Source organism: Mesocricetus auratus, unplaced genomic scaffold (genome assembly GCF_017639785.1).
Source record: "Mesocricetus auratus isolate SY011 unplaced genomic scaffold, BCM_Maur_2.0 Super-Scaffold_100004, whole genome shotgun sequence".
Taxonomy (NCBI): Eukaryota; Metazoa; Chordata; class Mammalia; order Rodentia; family Cricetidae; genus Mesocricetus; species Mesocricetus auratus.
This window is the reverse complement of record NW_024429189.1, coordinates 88,574,127-88,594,424: the sequence shown is the minus strand read 5'-3', so window position 1 is coordinate 88,594,424 and position 20,298 is coordinate 88,574,127. Positions and strand designations below refer to the sequence as shown.

The window sequence follows — 20,298 nt, the reverse complement described above, 5'->3', positions numbered from 1 at the left end:
CAGGATTCAGCTACATAAGGAATTCAGTGACAGCCTGAGCTATGTGAGTTTGTCTCCAAATGAATATTTTGATTATATACAGCAAAATGTCTTGCTATGTGGACCAGAATGACCTCAAACTTACAGAGATCCTCTTGGCTTTGCTCCCTAAGTTCTGGGATAAAGCCCTCCATGCCTGGTTGTACTGGCTGGTTTAGTATTAGCTTGACACAATCTGGAGTCATCAGGGAGGAAGGAGCCTCAGTTGAGGAAATGCCTCCATGAGATCCAGCTGTAAGGCATTCTCTCAATTAGTGATCAATAGGGAGGGGCCCAGTTCATGGTGGGTGGTACCATCCCAAGGCTGGTGGTCCTGGGTTCTATGAGAAAGCAGGGGGAGCAAGGCAGTAAGCAGCTCCCTTCACAGCTTCTGTATGATCCAGGATCCTGTTCAATTTGAGTTCCTGCTCTTATTGCCTTCAATAATGAACAGCAATATGGAAGTGTAAGCCAAATAAACCCTTTTCTCCTAACTTGATGTTCGGTCATGGTGTTTCAGTGCAGCAATAGAAATTAAGACCCTGGCTTACTTTGCTTTTTTGAGATAGGGTCTCCTTTATTCCTGACAGACTTTAATTCACTATGTAGCCAAGACTGGTCACTTACTCCTGATCCCCCTGCCTCCATTTGCTAGATGCTGGGGTTAAAGGTGTATATCACTATGCTAAGATCATTAATTTTTATTTGTATTTTATGTATATGGGTGTCTCGTTTGCTTGTTTATACACCAGAAGAGAGCATCAGATCCTATCATAGACAGTTGCAAGTCATCATGTGGGTGCTGGAATCAAACCCAGGTCCTCTGGAAAGGCAACCAGCCATCTCTCCAACCCCTCATCAATTTTTTATAAAGTATTTTAAATACTTTTAAATGATGTGTATTTGTGTGGGACATGCACTCAGAAATGGGCATCACATTCCCTTAGAGCTAGAGTTATAGGTGATTCTGATTTAGATGCTGGGGAGTCTGCCCCCTCAGGTCTTGTGCATGAGCAATACTCATTTTTTTTTTTTTTTGGTTTTTCAAGACAGGGTTTCTCTGTATTGTTTTGGAGCCTATCCTGGCACTTGCTCTGTAGACCAGGCTGGCCTCGAACTCACAGAGATCTGCCTGCCTCTGCCTCCATAGTTCTGGGATTAAAGGCATGTGCCTGGCTGGTGCAATACTCATTCTTAAATATTGTCATAACCCCCCAGTGTGTGTGTGTGTGTGTGTGTGTGTGTGTGTGTGTGTGTCTTTTTTGAGGTAGGATCTTACTGCACAGTTGTGTAGTTCTGGCTGCCTTAGAATTCACTAATGTAGACCAGACTAGACTCAATCAAACTCAAAAATCTACCTCTGCCTCCCGAATGCTGAAATCACCACTCACAGCCCTCTATTGTTTTTAAAGATTATATTTTGTTTATATAACTAGTCACTTCTTAAAGATTTCTCTTCATTGCTGTTAAATTATGTGTCTGTGTGTGTCACTGTGGGGATGTGCATGTCAGCACAGGTGACTGCAGAGTTCAAAAGAGGGTACCAGATTCGTTGGAACTGGAGTTACAGGCAGTTTTGAGCTGCTCATTGTGGGTGCTGAGCTATTGTACTTACATCTTCTGGAAAGGCAACAAGAGCTCTTAACACTGAGCCATCTTTCACAGACCTTTTAGCTAGTCATTTTGTTTGTTTTTTTCGAGACAGGGTTTCTCTGTGTAGCTTTGAAGGTTGTTCTGGAACTCACTCTGTAGACCAGGCTGACCTCAAACTCACACAGATCCGCCTGCCTCTGCCTCCCGAGTGCTGGGATTAAAGGTGTGTGCCGCCATGTCAGGCACCTCCCTCTTCTTGCAGTGCTGTGGATCAAATCCAGAGCCTCACACAAGGTGAGGCAGACTCTATCAAATATCAGGTGGTCTCAATTTGATCTTTGTACAGCTCAGCTCTCAGTCCTACGTGGGATTGTGAATTTCTAGGGCTCTATCTTTCAGCAGCTCCCTCCTCTCTGATAGCCCACCAAACAGATTCCAGCTGTTTGAGCTGTCCCTTACAATGGTCTCAGTGTTCTCAGCTCAGAGCCTCTGTGTTTTGCTGACACCAACCTTTTTACAGCACAAGGAAATGGGTGATTGTGGGCCTCAGCCAGTTTCCCTTCTCTTTTTTTTTTTTTTTTTTTTTTTTTGGTTTTACGAGACAGGGTTTCTCTGTTTTGGAGGCTGTCAGTCCAGCCTGGCCTCAAACTCACAGAGATCCGCCTGCCTCTGCCTCCCGAGTGCTGGGATTAAAGGCATGCGCCACCAAAGTCCAGCTTCAGTTTTCCTTCTCTTAAAATGTTGCCTTTACCAGTCTCCTGCTTGCAATTCCAGCATTGAGAAGCCTGAGGCAGGGGGATTGCCATGAGTTTGGTGTGCTCTTGGCTGCATAGTAAGTTTCAGGCCAGCTTGGGCTCTGGTGTAAGGACTATCTTTTGATCTTCCTGCTTGTCCACCTCTTCAGCATAGCCTCCCATTGTGTGCCACACCAGGACAGGTGACACTGCCTCAAAACAAAACCCAAAAAAGACTGAGTCATGGGCTGCCTGGAAACTGCTGCCCAGCACATCCACTTTTATAATCTCTAGCTGTGCAGGAGAGACAGACACAAAAGACTCTTCCCTCCTATTGCTAAGGGAAGAGGTCTAGTTTCTCCCTAGCAAAAAAAGGAAAATTTGTCTTTCTAGAACCCATACTTTCAATCGATAATGGGAAGACTGGTCTGAGAATAAACATGGGAGGTAAAGAAGAAATGGGAGGGGCTGAAGAGATGGCTAAGAGGTTAAGAACATTGACTGTTCTTCCAGAGGTCCTGAGTTCAATTCCCAGCAACCACATGGTGGCTCACAACCATCTGTAATGAGATCTGGTGCCCTCTTCTGTCATGCAAGGATACATGCAGGTAGAACACTGTATACATAATAAATAAATAAATCTTTAAAAAAAAGAAACTACATTAAAAAAAGAAATGGGGAATGCTGGAACAAAAAAAGTTTTTGTTTTTGTTTTTGTTTTTTTGTTTTTCGAGACAGGGTTTCTCTGTGACTTTGGAAGCTGTCCTGGTACTCACTCTGTAGACCAGCTTGGTCTCGAACTCACAGAAATCTGCCTGCCTCTGCCTCCTGAGTGCTGGGACTAAATGGTGTACCACCATTGCCCTGCTTGTGCTCACTAGTTTTATGTCAACTTGACACAAGCTAGAGAAAGGAGTCTCAAGGAATTGGAAAAGTAACAATAGAAAGGAGCTAGATTGGCTAGATGTGGTTAGATTGGTTAGACATGAATGCTGATTACTCACAGGTGATGTAGAGACAAAATACTGGAGTTGGAGATGGAGATGTATTCACACTGTAGTAAGAGCTTGGTAGCTTTTTGCTAAGAACCACCCACTCAATTGACTCTGCAATGCCAAGCAGAAACAGGGTGAACTAAAAGCAGGATAAAGCTTGGCATCTCTGCTTTCATCCTGTCTTAAACTGAGTTGGATTTCTCCATCCAGAGGTGCTTATCACTAAAGGGGCATGCAGTTAGTGAAGGTAATCCTCTCTCTTCTGCAAGGCCCAAGACACTAACACAAAAGTATTTTAAAGATTTTCCAACTATGACAACATAGGTCCAGGCAACAGTTTGATCAAGACTGCCTAATCATGCATGCATCCTACCTGGGACTTGAGTCTTCAAAGCTTGGGTCAGTAGCACAGCACCAAGGATGTTTGACCCCTCCACTTCCATATTAAATAAATTTATGTTTTTCACCAGACTGCCTTCCTAGACTTTTAATTTATTATTATTATTTCTAGACAGGGTTTCCATGTGTTGTAGCTTTGGAGCCTGTCCTGGCACTCTGTAGACCAGGCTGGTCTCTAACTCACAGAGATCCGCCTGTCTCTGCCTCCCGAGTACTGGGGTTAAAGGCATCACCACCACTGCCCAACAACTTTTAATATTTTTTTAATTAAACATTTTTTTAGAAGTCAGGCAGTTGTGGAGTACACCTTTAAGCCCAGCATTTGAGAGGCAGAAGCAGGCAGATGATCTCTTTGAGTCTGAGGCCAACCTGGTGTAACAGAATTCCAGGACAGCCAGGGTTACATAGAGAAACTCTCTCTCCATAAACAAACAAATACTAGAAATTATCTTTATTTTTAAAAATGTGGAGTAACTCGTTCCTCCCTTCTACCTCTCCAGTGTAATTCTCACTGTATCTTAATTCCACAGGACCTCCTCTTTAACTATTGTTGTTAAATATACATATAAACGAATGAACATATAAATACAAGCTACTACTGAGTCTGTTCAGTGTTGCCTGCTCATGTTTCTAAGGCTGACCACTTAGTGTTGGGTAACCAATCAGGGAGATCATCCCTGGGGAACACTCATTCTCCCATTCATAGCAGTTAATTGCTTATAGTTCTTTAGGGGTCGTGTCCCATAAGATTGCTTCCATGTATACTGGGTTATCAGTTGCTGTTCAGGTCCTGTTTAGGCAGACATGTGGTTGAGATTTCATGGGTGTAGTTCCTCTCTCAGAGCTGCAGTCTCACAGCAGACTTCCTGGTCCTCTGGCTCTTACATCTTTCTGTTCCCTCTTCAGAACTATTTCTTGCCCCCCACCCCAAATGCAAAAGTTGTGTTGTGGATGTCTCAATTGTGGCTGAGCACCTCACGGTCAGTTGTTCTTTTTCAAGACAGCATTTTTCTGTGCAGCTTTGGAGCCTGTCCTGGAACTTGTTCTGTAGACCAGGCTGGCCTTGAAACTCAGAGATCAGTCTGCCTCCAGAGTGCTGGAATTAAAGGCATGTGTCACCACTGCCCAGCTTGTACTCTGCATTTTCACTAACTGTGGCTTTCTGTAATGGTCTCCTGGTGCAAAAACCAAGTTTGTTTTTGTTTTGTTTTTTTTCCTTTGGCTTGGTTTGGGTTTTTGGGGATGAGGCCTATACTCAGTTGTGGGTATAAGGGTAAGTATTTGGAGTACAATTAGGAATCATACTGGTTAGGAAAGTGTTGACAGTATGTTCTTCTCTTAGGTCTACAACCTCTCCAGCCACAGGTAGCTGCCTAGGTTTATAGTACCAAGCATGGTTTCCCTCCTGTTCAGCAGACCTTTACATTCAGTTAGGTAAGTGTCATTATTTTACCATTGTAGATATAATACACAGTAATTGTGGTTCATATATCTTTATAGCTGGGTAGGAATACCCAATGCTGTTTTTTGTTGGCACCCTGCATAGCACTGATAGTATGAGAGCCACTCAAGGAAGAAGTTTCCAGATCAGTTCCATTAGAGAGACAGATGGGGCAATAGCAAGAGCATATATTGTTTTGTGTCTCTTGCAATTCCCTTACCCAACAACTTGAGGGAGGTTTTTCATGAACAGTATTAGAGGTTTTATTTGATAGCCCATGGCTGTTTCAGGAAGCATTATTGCCCCAAGTGACATACTTTAGTGTCTCTCTGTGTGTGTACATGTATCTATGTGGTGGTTTGAATGAGGATGGCCCACATAGGCTCATAGATTTGAAGATCTGAATGTTTGGTCACCAGGGAGTGGAACTATTAAGAGATGTGGACATTTGTTGGAGGAGGTGTGTCACTGGGGGGGGGGGCACTGAGGTTTCAAAAGCCCAACCCAGGTCCAGTTGTCTGTCTGATGTACACTTAGTGTTATTTAATCCTCCTCCCCAGGTAAAGTCCTCCCTTTCCCATTTCTCCATTTTATCCCATGCTGGTTTGATTCATTCGGGTGCTGAAAGCTTCCGTTTGAATGTAAGCTCTAGAACAAAACTTGTTTGTTTACTCACTTATTATTATTACTTATAAGTAATATTTCATTACTTGTAACTTATGCTAAGGACACAAAAGACTTATTACCTTTGACAAATAAGCTGGCCCTACAGGAAACAACCCTGCTCATGTACTTCAGTTTAACCTAAAATAAACGTTAACATTTATTCATATTCCTGTGTCAAGATGCAAATGTTTATATTATTACAATTTTATATATATATCTAAAAAAATCAAAACTGTGAAACAAGTTTAACTTTTAATTTATTAGAACCCAGTAAGATTTTTAAAAGCAGCGTTCCCATCAAAATAACACTTAATTCATGGCAAAAATACATTAAAGGAAAACAAAACAAACAATCCTAAACAAAACCACATATCTAATACAGACTGTATAGAATGTCACAATGTAAAGAGATCACATAGTACTTTATAGCACTACAATGTTAATACAGTCAGAAGTATTATCAGTTGGTCCAAGGTTCCCCAGTTTATAAAATGTCTAGGCTGCTAAATCAAGTTTTTGCAAGTAAGCATAGCTAGCACACAACCAAGTGACCATTTTTATGACAATGGAGTTGGCAGGAGACCTTAAGGTTCTGTACAGCATGACGTACCACTAAGCATTGTAGATTCAGCTTCCCTCGCTCACTCCTGTGGATGTAGATCACCCCCTTTAACTACATTTTAATGTAAATCGTCACTTTTTGACTGTAGGCCTGACTTCACCGACAACAAAGGTATTAACTGTTTGGTTTCTTGGTACAGGTGAGAGTGTTTGTGTGCACAAGCAGTTACATGTGTGCAGATGTAGGTGCATATATATATATATATATGGAGGTCAGAGGTCAACCTGTGTGTGTGTGTGTGGGGTGTTCCTTAGGAACTGTCCCTTACTGGGACCTGGAATTTGCTAATTAGGCCAGGATAGCTGGTCAGTGAGCCCTAGGGACCCATCTGTCTCTGCTTCAACACTGGATGATCTGATATAGCAGAAAAACAAATTTTAATAAATTACTCCATCTTTTCCCAGCCATTAAATAACTTTGGGCTGAACTATAGTATCTCAGTAAGTGAACAATTACTTCTTCTATAGGTTAGTATTTTGAATAGAGCCTTAACGTGGGGACTTTTCATGTGTGATTACTTGTTTTTCAGTGTTGGGAATCAAACCTAGGCCTCACACTACGACTAAGATATGTCACTCCCCAATATTTCATGTTTATGTGCAATTAATAACAGCCTTTCCAAAAAACAAGGTTTATAGCCTTACATTTTCCCCCTTATGATCAAAACCTTTCATTTTTTGGGAACACACACACACAAATTAAAAGTGCTTGAAACCAAAAAGACAAGGATTAGCTAGCTTATACATTCTAACAGAATAATGGCAAAAGACACAATACACTAAAAATAATTCTGTAAGTCTAGCAAATGAGCTTGGTGGGTTCTTAACTAACATTAATTACAAATAATTCATTTTTATTACAAAGTTTTTCAGCTATTTCAATAAAACAGTTGTAGACTTCACTGTACTTCTATTCATCTGTTTATTAATAAAAACCTGTTAAAATCCCTTACTTAGTAGTTCTGGAAAAGTCTAATCAAATACAATCATTAAAACTACCAGAAAAGCTTTGCTTGTACTGATTGCAGACTCATTTCAAAGTGGATTTAGTCACTTTCAGGATCTGACATGTAAATGGTGAATACATTCACCAGACTGAGATCTGAAAATAGAAAGAATTTTAGCCAGTGCTGACTATAGTTAAACAGTACTGGTATTACTTGAAAAAATAAAAATTCATTGCCAACCATGCATTCTGCAACTTCAAGAACTAAGTAAGGAATAACTTATAAATATTGTTATGATAACCTGGGCTTTCATCAGGCTTCAGGCCTATCTCATCAGCACTCACGTTAAATAAAAGGAGTAGGGAGGTCATTCTGTACACACATTGCCCATGGCTTGGCATCCTGTTCCCCACTTTCTGTATGTGCAACTATTATAGCATAACTCTTTAAAGAGTGTTAACCAAGCGGTGGTAGAGGACACCTATGGGGGGATAATAAAAATGTATTAGTGTCTAGACTTTCAGCTGAATAACTTCTCATTGCTGTTACACCATGTGCAGCATATAACCTGTACAAACATTTGTTCCTGTTTGTCTTTTTTGTGAAAAAAAATTAGGTTCAATAAAATGTGAAATTTACATTAGTTTGCTTTAAATGCAAAGATTAACTGTTTTTGGCTCAGCTGTGTTGTAACCAAAAAAGTATCTGCTTTGATAATACAATATGAAAAAGTTCACATATGTACATCGGTACATTCCTTCATTAAAATCTCCTTAAATCTAGCTCAATGTATCTTTACAACTGATACAACTGATCTTTACAACAGAAGTCAAAATTGACAAGTAGAGATGATTTGATGCACAGCACGTTGGGTTTTGAGCATCCCTTAGGTTTAAAGGACATCATTGAAGCGCTGTTTGCCATAGTCTGCAGGGTCCATCTGAAGCTCTCGCTCTTCATCATCTGCAAACAAAACAATATGTATCAAGAGTAGGGCTCCAAAGCTGCCAGACAGCCAGTTCCAAACTGTCTCCAGTTTTTCAGTTTTAGGATAATCTTAGCTGTACTGTTTCTTAGCTGCATGGTTGAAGAGTGAAAAGTCTATCTCTACTTTGCAAGGCTTAATTTTAACAAACATTCTGAGTTGGGCCTGGTGGCTCACACCTGAAATCCTAGCACTAGGGAGGAATTGGAGGCAAAGGGATCAGGAGTTCAAGAACTGGACTACATATAGAGTTTAAGGGCAATCTGGGCTACATGAGACCCCATCTGAAAGAATCAAAAGAACCACCACCACCCCCAATCTAAAGAGAACAAGAACCATCTCTGACAGGTATTAAGGAGACAGAAAAATGTACCATACATAAGAGCTGACAAAATGTTAAGAATCTCCAGGACCAAAAAGCTAGTGCTGTGCACATGTTATTTAAAGACCAGCATCTGAGCTGATCATGGGGTTTGCACGCGCCTGTGAGGTCACAGTTCCAGGTCATTCCTAGCTCCAGAGTCAGTTCAAGAACAGCCTAAGCTACAGAAGACACTCTCAAAAAGCAACCATCATCTTTTCAAATTATAAAGGTAACTACAGTGGTCATGAAAAAAAAAATGGGAAAATAAGAGGAGAATATAAGCTCTCCCCACCAACATATAATATTCCAGTGAAGTTCTCTGCAAATAGCTTTTTCTTGACTTTCTAAATGCAGCACAGTAATCAAAACTTAACTCTTAAAAACAAAACAAAAAACTACACGCACACTATTGTTAGACCCTCACAGCCTTTTAAAGCAGCTGTGTTAAAATGACTAACGAATACCTTGCAGTATGCCTTCTCTGGCTATAGTCTGCTTATCTGTCAGCTGTCATTTCTATACTGTGAGTATATCTCTCAATAACAATCTCCTTTAAAAAGTTTTTAAATGTAACTGCTCAAAATGAGTAAAATCATGTTACAATAAAAATGAAAGGAAGAAAAAAAAAGAATGAAAGGAAGAGCCAGGAGGTGGTGGCACACCCCTTTAGTCCCAGCACTGGGAAGTCAGAGGCAGGTGGATCTCTGTGAATTCAAGGCCAGCCTGGTCTACAGAGTGAGTCCCAGGAGAGCCAAGGCTACAGAGAGAAACCCTGTCTTGAAAAACAAATACACAAAAATCTACAAAAAGAAAAAAAAAAAGAATGAAAGGAAGTTTTAATTAGAGCATGAAGAGATAGCTTTCTTTATTCAATGCTTCATTTTGTTGTTATTTTTTAGTATCTCCCACAATTTACTGAAAACCATACTGAAAATGAAGAGCAGATGAGTGTATGGGTATGTTTTTGTATGTACTATTGGGAAGCTGAAAAATCACACACTGGACCAATATAAATTAGGAAACTGTTTGAATCTTAATTATATTGAGTTAAAATTTTTATTATTTCTTTTTAAGAATTTTATACATGTGTTTTGATCATATTGACTCCCACTCCCCACACCCCAGCTCTTCCCAGATCTAAACTGCCCTGTAATAGTTTGTTTTCGAGATAATATCACTATGTAGCTCAGGTTGTCCTTGAACTCATAATTCTCCTGTTTCAATCTTCCATGTGCTATTTGATCTTTCAAAAAAATGACCAAAAAAAAAGCCAGCTTTCTTTTTCCTTTCAACAACTTTGTTAAAATCACAGAAATTCTTGTTTAGAATTGCAGGGAACCATTTTGTACCATATCCTTAAAACTGACCATGTTTTTGTTTTTTAGGGGGAGTGCTGTGGACTGAGCTGTCTTCATACTTGCCAAGTGCTCTACCACCGAACTATCCCCTCAGCCTGTTTCTATTTGTTGGCTCGTTTGCTTTTCGTCCGTTTTATGGTGCCAAGGTTGGACCCAGGGCTCTGAAAACATTGCTCACTGAGCCATATCCCTAGATTGCTTTTACTTTTTATTCTGGAGATAGCATCTCACTAAAAGTTGCTAGGCTGGTCTTGAACTTGTAATCTTCGGTTCTCAGCCTACCGAATAGTTGGGATTAGAGGCCTGCACCACCAGGCCTTGCTTGATGATCATGTATCGCTAAAGTGAAATGCACGCCGGATCTATAACAACATTGGTAAAGGCTGAAGTTATACTATATTCACAACTGTGTGTTGTAATAATGACAACCACTTTCTTATACAAAGCAAAAACAAAACCCACACTTCAGAAAGAAAACAAAAAACAAAAACAAAAACCACCTGTCTTTGGTTTTAAAAGGGGGAAATAATCACAGGCACTTTTCCAGAATGCCCTCTGGAGAACCTGAGTTATGAGGCCTCAATGTATGCCTATGAACACATCTTTCAAGACATTAGTAATTAAATGAAGACAATCACTGTGGAGCAATGGAAATTCAACACAGAAGTTACTGCAGGAAAAAATGTTACTTTTCTGAATTTTTATATGAATAAATATGGAGAGACAATGAGATAAAAACAAAGGTTCTAAGAATAGAAAGCACTAAAATTTGCTCCTGGATCAAATAGTTAAACACAATCTAGTTTGTATTCTTTGGACCTGCACTGTACCTTATCAGTACAAGAACAACTGTCCTACCTCAGAATAAAATGATGTAACTGCAATTTCATTTGCAAAGTCCTCTATAAACATAAGGGAAGTTTGACAAACTACATCTATGTTCTTTACGCGTGCATGTAGCTAAGGACTAATTTCAGGAGCTGCATAGGCTGGGCAAGCACTCTACCACTGAGCTAGACAGCCCCAGTCCTACTTTAGCACGATTTCAATATGGTGCCTATACATTGTTTTCAAGAATTTCATAGAATTTACACCAACTACAGTCTGTTTTCAGTGTAGTTATTCTACCCAGAATTCCAGTTTCTATCAACAGCTTCTTTATATTGGTTATAAACCTATTCCTGAACTGACACACTAATGATAGATAACAATACAGACTGAGTTTAGGTTCTGCAGAAAGCAGCAGAACCTGAATGTAGCTAACCACGAGGAAACAACCAAGGGAATACAACCAGAGAGATAGCCATCATTTGCGATATCAGTATAGCCCTCCCTGTGAATATAAGAAAGGACTAGCAACTAAAGAGCTGCTAAGACTTGTCCCACAAGCCTTCAAAGGAGGCAGTCCACACAGAAAATTCTAGATTTTCTTTTCTTTCTTTCTTTTTTTTTTTTTTTTGGTTTTTCGAGACAGGGTTTCTCTGTGGCTTTGGAGGCTGTCCTGGAACTAGCTCTTGTAGACCAGGCTGGCCTTGAACTCACAGAGATCCGCCTGCCTCTGCCTCCCGAGTGCTGGGATTAAAGACGTGCGCCACCAACGCCCGGCTTCTAGATTTTCTTTTACTTAAAAAATTATTGAGCAAACACTTCATAGTGTTTTACAGTGCTTTATAGAATGATGCGCCCAAAACAATGAAGAGCTGACATCAAATCATGGAGTCTACATAACGTTTGTTAGATAACTACATGTATTTCTGCTTCGTAGTTGTGAGAATTACAAGAGCGAATTGGAATCCAGACTTTTCATTGCTGGGATGCAGGCTCTGAAACACTGAGCTAAGCTTTCAGAAGCAGACAGTACCTAATGCTTATTTATATTTACAAATAAATTGTGAACTTCCTTGAGATTAAAGAGTAAAGGAAATTTAAAAATTTCTACCTCTCTTTAATTTTTTTTTTATTTTTCAGCTGGAAAGATGGCTGGCTCAGCAGTTAAGAGCACTTGCTGCTCTTTCAGAGGACTTGAATTCAGGTCCTCTGAAAGAGGACTCAGGTGGCTCACAATTATCTGTAACTCTAGTTCCAGGGGATTTGATGACACAGACACACACTTAAAAATGACAAATCTTTTAAAATTAAAATATATATATATACATATATGCACACACGTATGTATGTATGTATGTATGTATGTATGTATGTATGTATGTATGTGTTTTGTTTGTGTCCAACTTACATGTGCTGGAGGCCAGAAGAGGGTGTTGGATCCCCTGGAATTGGAATTACAGATGGTTATGAATTGCCATGTGGATGTTGTGCATTGAACCCAGGTCCTCTGAAAGACAGCTGAGCATCTCTCTAGTCCCAAGTTTCTACCTTCTTACAAGAATAAAGAATGAAATCCCAGCACTTAGGAGGCAGAGGCAGAGGGATCTCAGTTAAGCTTGAGGCCAGTCTGGCCTACAGAAGGAGTTCCAGGACAGCGGGTCTACAAAGAAAAATCCTGTCTCAAAAAGCAAAACAAAAAACAAAAAACGGAACAAAAAGAATGAACTAAAAGATGTGTTATCTATTAGAGACATAGTGTTTCCAGAGTTATTCTTTTCAAATTTATAAACTGGCGGGGCAATGATGTGCACACCTTTAATCCCAGCACTTGGGAGACAGAAGCAGGCAGATCTCTGTGAGTTCAAAGACAGCCTGGCCTTAGCTCCAGGAAAGCCAGAACTGTTATACAGAGAAACATTATCTCAGAAAACCAAAACAGGAAAAAAAAACCCAAAATTTTATACTTAAACAATTATTTCCTTTAGGATAACACTAAGAATTTGAAACAAAAATAAGTCATTATTATATATACAGGAAAAAGAGGCCTTATTAATTCTATAAGCAAATACCAGAGGGAACCGTAATTTGGCTGACTCCAGTATCAGTATGCATGAACAGAGAACAGAGTAAGGCTGGAATGCTTTAGCTTCCTAGTGGTCAAAGCTAACATTTCACAATCCTGACTTATTTGATATCCAAGTCAGAGTGTATTTAACAGGCTCTTAGCCTTCAGCTGGAGTCTCTACCCTGTACACACCACACCTCAAGAAACTGCTTACACAATTAGCAGAGCAGAGCCTGTGCCTAGAGAAACTTAATAATCCTCTGAAGTCCCTCCCTCCTTCCCTTTTCTTTCTCTCAAGGCCATGGTGCTGGAGGGAAGGTTCAGCAGCAAGAGCACCAGCTGCTCTTAGGGGACCCAGGTTTGAGTCCCTGCACCTACATGGTGGCTCACAACCATCTGTAACTCCAGTTCCAGGGGATAGATACAACACCTACTTCTGTCCTCTTCTGGCACCAGACACACATGCAGCCAAAACACCCCACACATAAAATAGGGGAAATTTTTAAAGTAAAAGAAAACTCGTGGTTCTGTAGTTCAGAATAGCCTAGTGCTCTCTCTGTTATCCTGTCTCAGCTTCCTGAGTGCTAGAATTACATGTGTGGGCTACTATGCCCAGCCACACTTCAGGGTTGGTTTGTTTGTTTTGTTTTTATCTTTGGTTGTAAGGTTCCAACAGTGGCAAAAACATTACTTTCTTTCCTGAGTTTGGGGGTAGATGTGCCTCAGGCATTCTGAAATAGAAATTGTATTTTCCTATAGTAATTAAGCTATACACAACTTCTCCACTGAAATGTGGGCCACATTCTAGTTCTAAATGAAAACTGCACAGAATATCTATGTTATTTAAGAAGCAGTACACAGGTGTTCTTTTAACCCTAAGTCCAATATACAGTTTTGTCATTCTAGCCCCTACTACTCAATTTTAAGACCTGCTTGGGCTGTAAAAGCATTATAGTTATATCGACACAGTGACAAAGTGATTTCAACTCTGCAAATTCTGACCTTACAATAACACCTGGAATCTAACTTGTTAAGCTAGGGCTAAGTCTTCCTCCCCACTTTTTGGACAGTTTATCAATATGTCTGAAATTGTTTTAGGTCTTTTAAATACTTCTGTTAAAGCCAACTTATCCAGTTTATTTCCCTTTCCTGGGACTGCTGTCCCTGCTTATTTCTGTTCTGTGATGAGCCTCCACTATTACTAATAGATGCAAATAGCATGAACATTTACGTAGCAATTCTCAAGTAAGATTTGCTTGCTAATACTGAAGTAAAAAATTTAGACCTGGGGATATGGCTTAGTTGGTAGAGTGCTCACCCACTACCTGTGAGGCCCTGGGTTTCTTTCCCAGCAACAAATAAAACTGGATGTATTGGCATATGCTTGTAATTCAGAACTTGGGAGACTGAGGCAGGAGGATCAAGAGTTCAAGGTTACCCTCAACTATATCAAGTGTGGGCCTGGGTTACAAGAGAACCTAAGAGGGAAAATCCACCTCCCTACTTCACTGAAAATTACATTCCTTAGAACCAATGAATTTATTATTATTTTTTGTGAAAGGAAAAACATAGCAGTAACGAGAAATGGATGTGGGGAGAATAGAAGAAAGGAAGCGAGAAGTCATTAAAGACAAATAACTGCATAAAACCGATACAAATATTAAATGAAATTCTGTGATAAAAAAGACAGGCAAAATGTAAGAATTAATAATACTTGAAATTAACTACTCTAGTAAAAACCTCAAAATTATCTAATTAAATGATAGAGAACCTTCAGAGAAAAAAGACTCCTCAAAGTGCAAACAAGCAAGCTGTGACCAAAGTTAAAGAGCATCACCTAGTCAGCTGTAGAACAGAAGCCACAGAAAAAGCATAACATTAGTGGTTAACAGCACCGTTTGGGACCTGAGTGTACATACCATGGAAGAGCAGGCACAAAAAACAACACAAAGAAAACGCAAGGTAACATACATGAAAATTCCTGTTCCTCAAGAGCTCACAATCTAATTGGTGATATGATGATACACATGCATGAGAAAAGGCATAAAGTGTTACAGGTAATGGCAACAAATCTAACCCAATCAAATCATAAAGCAATGAGATGATGTCCTCATAGAACGAACTCCAGTACCTATTAATCTCTTCCTTCATAGATAACTGTATTTATCCCCAAATTAGAGTGAACCACAAAATAACGCCTAGGAAGTCAGGTCACTAGTTTTCCTTTTTATCCTAACTATATAGTATTTGAGGACAATTATATTATTTTTCTAAATTTAAAGAAAATAATTCTTGTCCTGAACCTAAGTAAAATTTTAAAAACTATAAAAAGAAATTTGAAACAAAAACTGGTTACACCAGAAAACTCATGCATTGTATTACAAAAATCTTATATTTTATACCCAAGATCATAGGTAACTTTTATAGAAAAGACTTTAAAACTCCATAAATGCTACTGAACACAAGCAGGCAGAAAAGAAGCCCAAAGCCCCACTACAGCATAGCAGTGTGGTCTGAGGCATGCACACAGGAAAGATTCTGAACTTTCACCAAGCTAAAAGCTCAGAAGCAATAGTTAACAAGAAAAAATGTGTTGAATCTGTGTATCAAACATGAAGACAAATCTTACAAACCCTTCATTATATATAAAGTTCTAACTTCGCTGTCTCATGTCCCATTAGTGGCAGAGTAGATTTCTGTTCCTTATGGAGACCGTTTTCGTTGTGGCTTTGCTTTAACAAAAAGGTTGTCTGAGCAATATCTGTATATATTTAGAATAATAAGTGTTCTCCAGTGAGATTTAAAAAAAGATTTTTTTCTGGGATGCCTTAAGTAATGCCTGGAGTCATTTCAAACAATCTAATCCTAAAAATTTTGAGGACTCAGCATTTCAAATTGTCACTACATCAATAATATATATATAATCTAAAAATGAAAAGATCCTTCCAATTACTCGTAGATAAACTTCTACTTTCATAAAATAGTTCTTGAAACTGAAAAATTACATAGAACCTCTTGAGTTAAGGTTAATATACTGCTACGATTTTAAGTAGGGGCAATTCTACACAAATTCAACAAAAACCTAAAAGGTGAGTTTCACGGTCACAGCATGGAAGCCAGGCCACGCTCACCTTGGACGTCTTCCTCTCCACCATCACCATCTTCTTCCTCATTGTAAGCCAGCTCAGCCTGCTTGTCTGCCTCATACTCACCTACGTTACCATCATCCCCATTATAATCCGCCAGTTTAGAGCCATGCTGCGGATCAACAGGGGATTCATTCTCATCAAAGAATCGGCCTGTGAAGTAGGTAGAGGATTAATTCAAGAGTAAAGAGCAGAAAAGAAGGGACCTATACTGAAGACAGATGAGAAAGCAGGCAAGGGAAATCCAGTAACTTTCAGGGTACCGGTCACAAAAGAACACATTTCATGAAGACTATACAGAGCAAAAGCAATTAAGAATGAAGACTAAAAATACCTTAAACAATAAGTTTATTGATCATACTTCAAGAGAATAGTGGGCTGAGCAGCAACTCTGTACCTGCTTGCACTTCCAAATAAACTTTATTCAACAATTTCTGTACTGTGTTTAGTGTTTCTGTTAAGATTTAACAGGTGGTGGTGGTATATGCCTTTAATCCCAACACTCGGGAGGCAAAAGCAGGTCTATAGAGCCAATTACAGGACAGCCAGGACTACCACAAAAGATTTAAAGCTGTTTTGTTGAGACAAAAGTCTTACTGTGTAGCTCAGGTTGGTCTCCCCAATGCTGGTGACTTGAAAGTTTTCTTAAATAAAAGGGTGCCATGTTTAGAATTCCTTTTCTAATGTCGTACAATCCCCCTACCCCTTTCTGCTGGTTTTTCAAGACAGGGTTTCACAGTCTCTGAACTCATTTTGTAGATCAGGCTGGCCTTGAACTCACAGAGATACACCTGTCTCTGCCTCCTGAGTGCTGGGATTAGTGGCATGCACCACTAATGCCTGGCAGGCCTATATTTCATTAATGTAAATACTGGTGGAAAGTGACATTTTAGCCAGGTGGTAGTGGTGTGCGCCTTTAATCCCAGCACCTGGGAGAAAGTCAGGCGAATCTCTGTGAGTTCGAGACTAGCCTGATCTACAAACCTCCCGGCTTAGGTCAGGTTTCTTTTTTCTTTTTTTGGTTTTTTGAGACAGGGTTTCTCTGTGGCTTTGGAGGCTGTCCTGGAACTCGCTCTGTAGACCAGGCTGGCCTCGAACTCACAGAGATCCGCCTGCCTCTGCCTCCCGAGTGCTGGGATTAAAGGCGTGCGCCACCAACGCCCGGCCGTTAGGTCAGGTTTCTTAAATATCAATGGAAGCTTAAAGAAATTGGTCTATGTCAAATCATTATATACTTTCATAACAATGAAAATTCAAGAAGGGTAATATACTCAATACCTCAAATAAAAAGCTGTTCAATACCTGGACATTAAAAGCAAAACTGGGGCCAGTGAGATGGCTCAGCAGGTAATAGGCCTTCTCCCATGCCTGACTCTCCCTGATACACAACACACATTGCAAAATGTACAAGTAAACACTCCAGGTACACTAAAACCTAATCCACAAAGAGGGAGGGTTGGGAGTAAAGCTTAGTGGTAGATAGATCACTCGTCTAGGATATGTAAGGCTATGTGTTCCATTCCTAGACCTACAACAAACAAAGCAAACAATAAAACCTCCACAAAACTACATTAACAATAAATTTATCAGCATTAAAATTAATATTAAAGGATAAGAGAGATGACTCAGCTGGCAAAGGTGCTTGCTACAAAGTCTGACTACCTGAGTTCAATCCTGGAATCTAAAGCAAAGGTGAAAGGAGAAAAACAACTCCCACAATTCACTCTCTGACCTCTACACCTGACCATGGTGCACAGGTGTGCGCACACACACATTTAAAAAATAAGAAAAGTGTTGTAATTGCCAAATAGGAATGAGATTAATTTACTAAGGATGTAAGGAACCTGCAGCAAAGCCTGAGGACCTGAATTCCATCTTAAAAGGCACACAGTGAGCTGGGCAGTGGTGGGGCACGCCTTTTAATCCCAGCACTCAGAAAGCAGAGGCAGGTGGATCTCTGTGAGTTCAAGGTCAGCCTGGTCTACAGGACAGCCAAGACTATACACTGAAACCCTGTCTCAAAGAAAAAACAAACACAAAAAGCAAACCACTAACGACCAAAAGGCACAAGGTAGGAGGAGAGAGGGTCAAGTTGTCCTGACGTGTACACAATGAAGGAAGTGTATGACACACACACAAAATAAATGAAATAAACATTGGCAATCATTTCCAATTTAAAAAATCACGTAGATCCACAATTCCATGTTAGTTAGATATAGCAATGGATCTATCTCTGCAAAAGATTTTTTTAACAAAACATTATGAATATACAGCTATAGCCCAATATAAGATCAAATTGCCAAATGTAATGTAAGTATGACCATTCCTATAAACCTTAATCTTCTAATAAATAAGAAGGCTTAACCCTTACCTTCAATCCCAAATATTCTTTCACTATCTGGAATGTAGTTAAAGAAAGAAAATTAATAATTAAAATCAAGTCTGGGTGTGGCAGTGCACACCTTTAAACCCATCACTTGGAAGGTAGAGGCACAAAGATCTCTTTGAGTTCAAGGCCAGCCTGGTTTACAGACAAAATTCCAGGATAGTCAGGGCCACACAGTGAAACCCTGTCTCGAAAAATAAAACAACAAAACAAAAATCATAGAGAAAAATGTTCTAATGCTCCTAGATGAAGAACAAAATCAGAACAATGATGGCACATGTCCCTCTCAATGCTGTGAATATATGTTTCTACTATTTGTTGATGAATAAAGCTGCTTCAGTCAATGAACAGGCAAGATGTAGCTAAGCAGGAAATATAGGTGGGGCTACTCGACTAGGAGAACTCTGGGAAGAGGGGTGCAGAGAGTGAATCTCCAGAGAGATGCCAGGCAGCTACCGGGAAGGTAGGACACCTGGGAATTCTCTGGTAAGCAAGACCACAAGGAGATACACAGATTAATAGTTATGGGTTAATAATTCAGAGAGAGATAGTCAATAAGAAGCCTGAGCCTCCAGCCAAACAGCTTATAATTAATACAAGCCTCTGTATTTATTTGTGACCCAACGGCTGCAGGACAGAAACTTCCATCAACAGAATAAAGTAGAAAAATATTCTCATTTTCATTTATTTTTAAAAATGTGCATGTGCACAAGTGTGCACGCATGTGCAGTGCTTGTGGAGTTCAGATGTTTGGTCCTTTGGATCTGGTGCTGGGAATCAAACTCAGGTCTTCTGCAAAAGTATTAGGTGCTCTTAAGTTCAGAGCTTTATCCCCAGAACACACACCATTAAGAGTTTCTTGTTGAACCTAGATTTTTCATTTCAGTTAGGCTGGCCCACCAGTAAGCCCTTCCACTCTACTGACTAAAAATAAAAACTGAAACACACACACACACACACACACACACACACACTTGGTTATTCATTCATTTATTTTGAGACACGGTCTCACTTTGTAGCTCTGTCTGGTCTAGGACTCATTATGTAAATCAAACTGACTAGGAACTCACAGAAATCCACCTGTCAGTGACTCTGGAGTTATAGGATTAAAGGTGTGTACTTCCTTTTAATTGTTAAATAGGAGAGAATGCAAAAAGTTTAGGTTAGCCAGACAGTGGTGGCACACGACTGTAATCCCAGCACTTGGGAGGCGGAGGCGGAGGCAGAGGCAGAGGCAGGTGTGAGTTCAAGGCCAGCCTAGTCTACAGAGCTAGTTCCAGGACAGCTAGGGCTGTTATACAGCAAAACCCTGTTCAGAGCTAACAATCTTACACCAAAGTATATAAAATGAAAAAATTAATTGTACATTAAGTATGACTGTGTATGAAATAATTTCATTGCTTATCTAAAAAATACAAAATTCAGATACTGATAGAACTTTATCAGCATTTAACAAATGCTTGCTAGACTGGGGGAACAAAATGTAATACACTCTCACCCTACTGATGTTATCAATTTAGCAGAGGGGAGAAAAAGTAAACAGCCATTACAGAACAATGTGACATGCTGTACATACTGATGAAAGCATGCTCTTGATGGAGTATGAGAAGAGAAACTGCTTGGACAAGATTGTACAGACGTGTTAAGACTGTAGCAAATATGCGACAGTACAACACTTCCAAATACAAATAGGAGCTTGCTAAAAACAGAACAAAGACATTAAAGAATATTTCTACTTGAAAGTAACAGTCT

At 39.8% G+C, this 20,298-nt stretch overlaps 1 protein-coding gene and 1 long non-coding RNA gene across 2 annotated transcripts in view; one reads left to right on the top strand and one right to left on the bottom strand.

Annotated features, from left to right (window-relative positions):
* The first annotated feature begins 385 nt into the window (after positions 1–385).
* Positions 386–11,023, top strand: LOC110340649. The gene is made up of 3 exons (XR_002382446.2): positions 386–484; positions 5,082–5,173; positions 10,149–11,023. It is a non-coding gene; the product is annotated as an uncharacterized LOC110340649 (long non-coding RNA).
* Golm2 (golgi membrane protein 2) overlaps positions 6,087–20,298 on the bottom strand; it is a 76,510-nt gene continuing 62,298 nt past the window's right edge. Inside the window, 2 exon segments of the mRNA XM_040746164.1 lie at positions 6,087–8,377; positions 16,146–16,313. Coding sequence (XP_040602098.1) covers positions 8,307–8,377; positions 16,146–16,313 — 239 coding nt within the window. The 3' untranslated portion in view covers positions 6,087–8,306.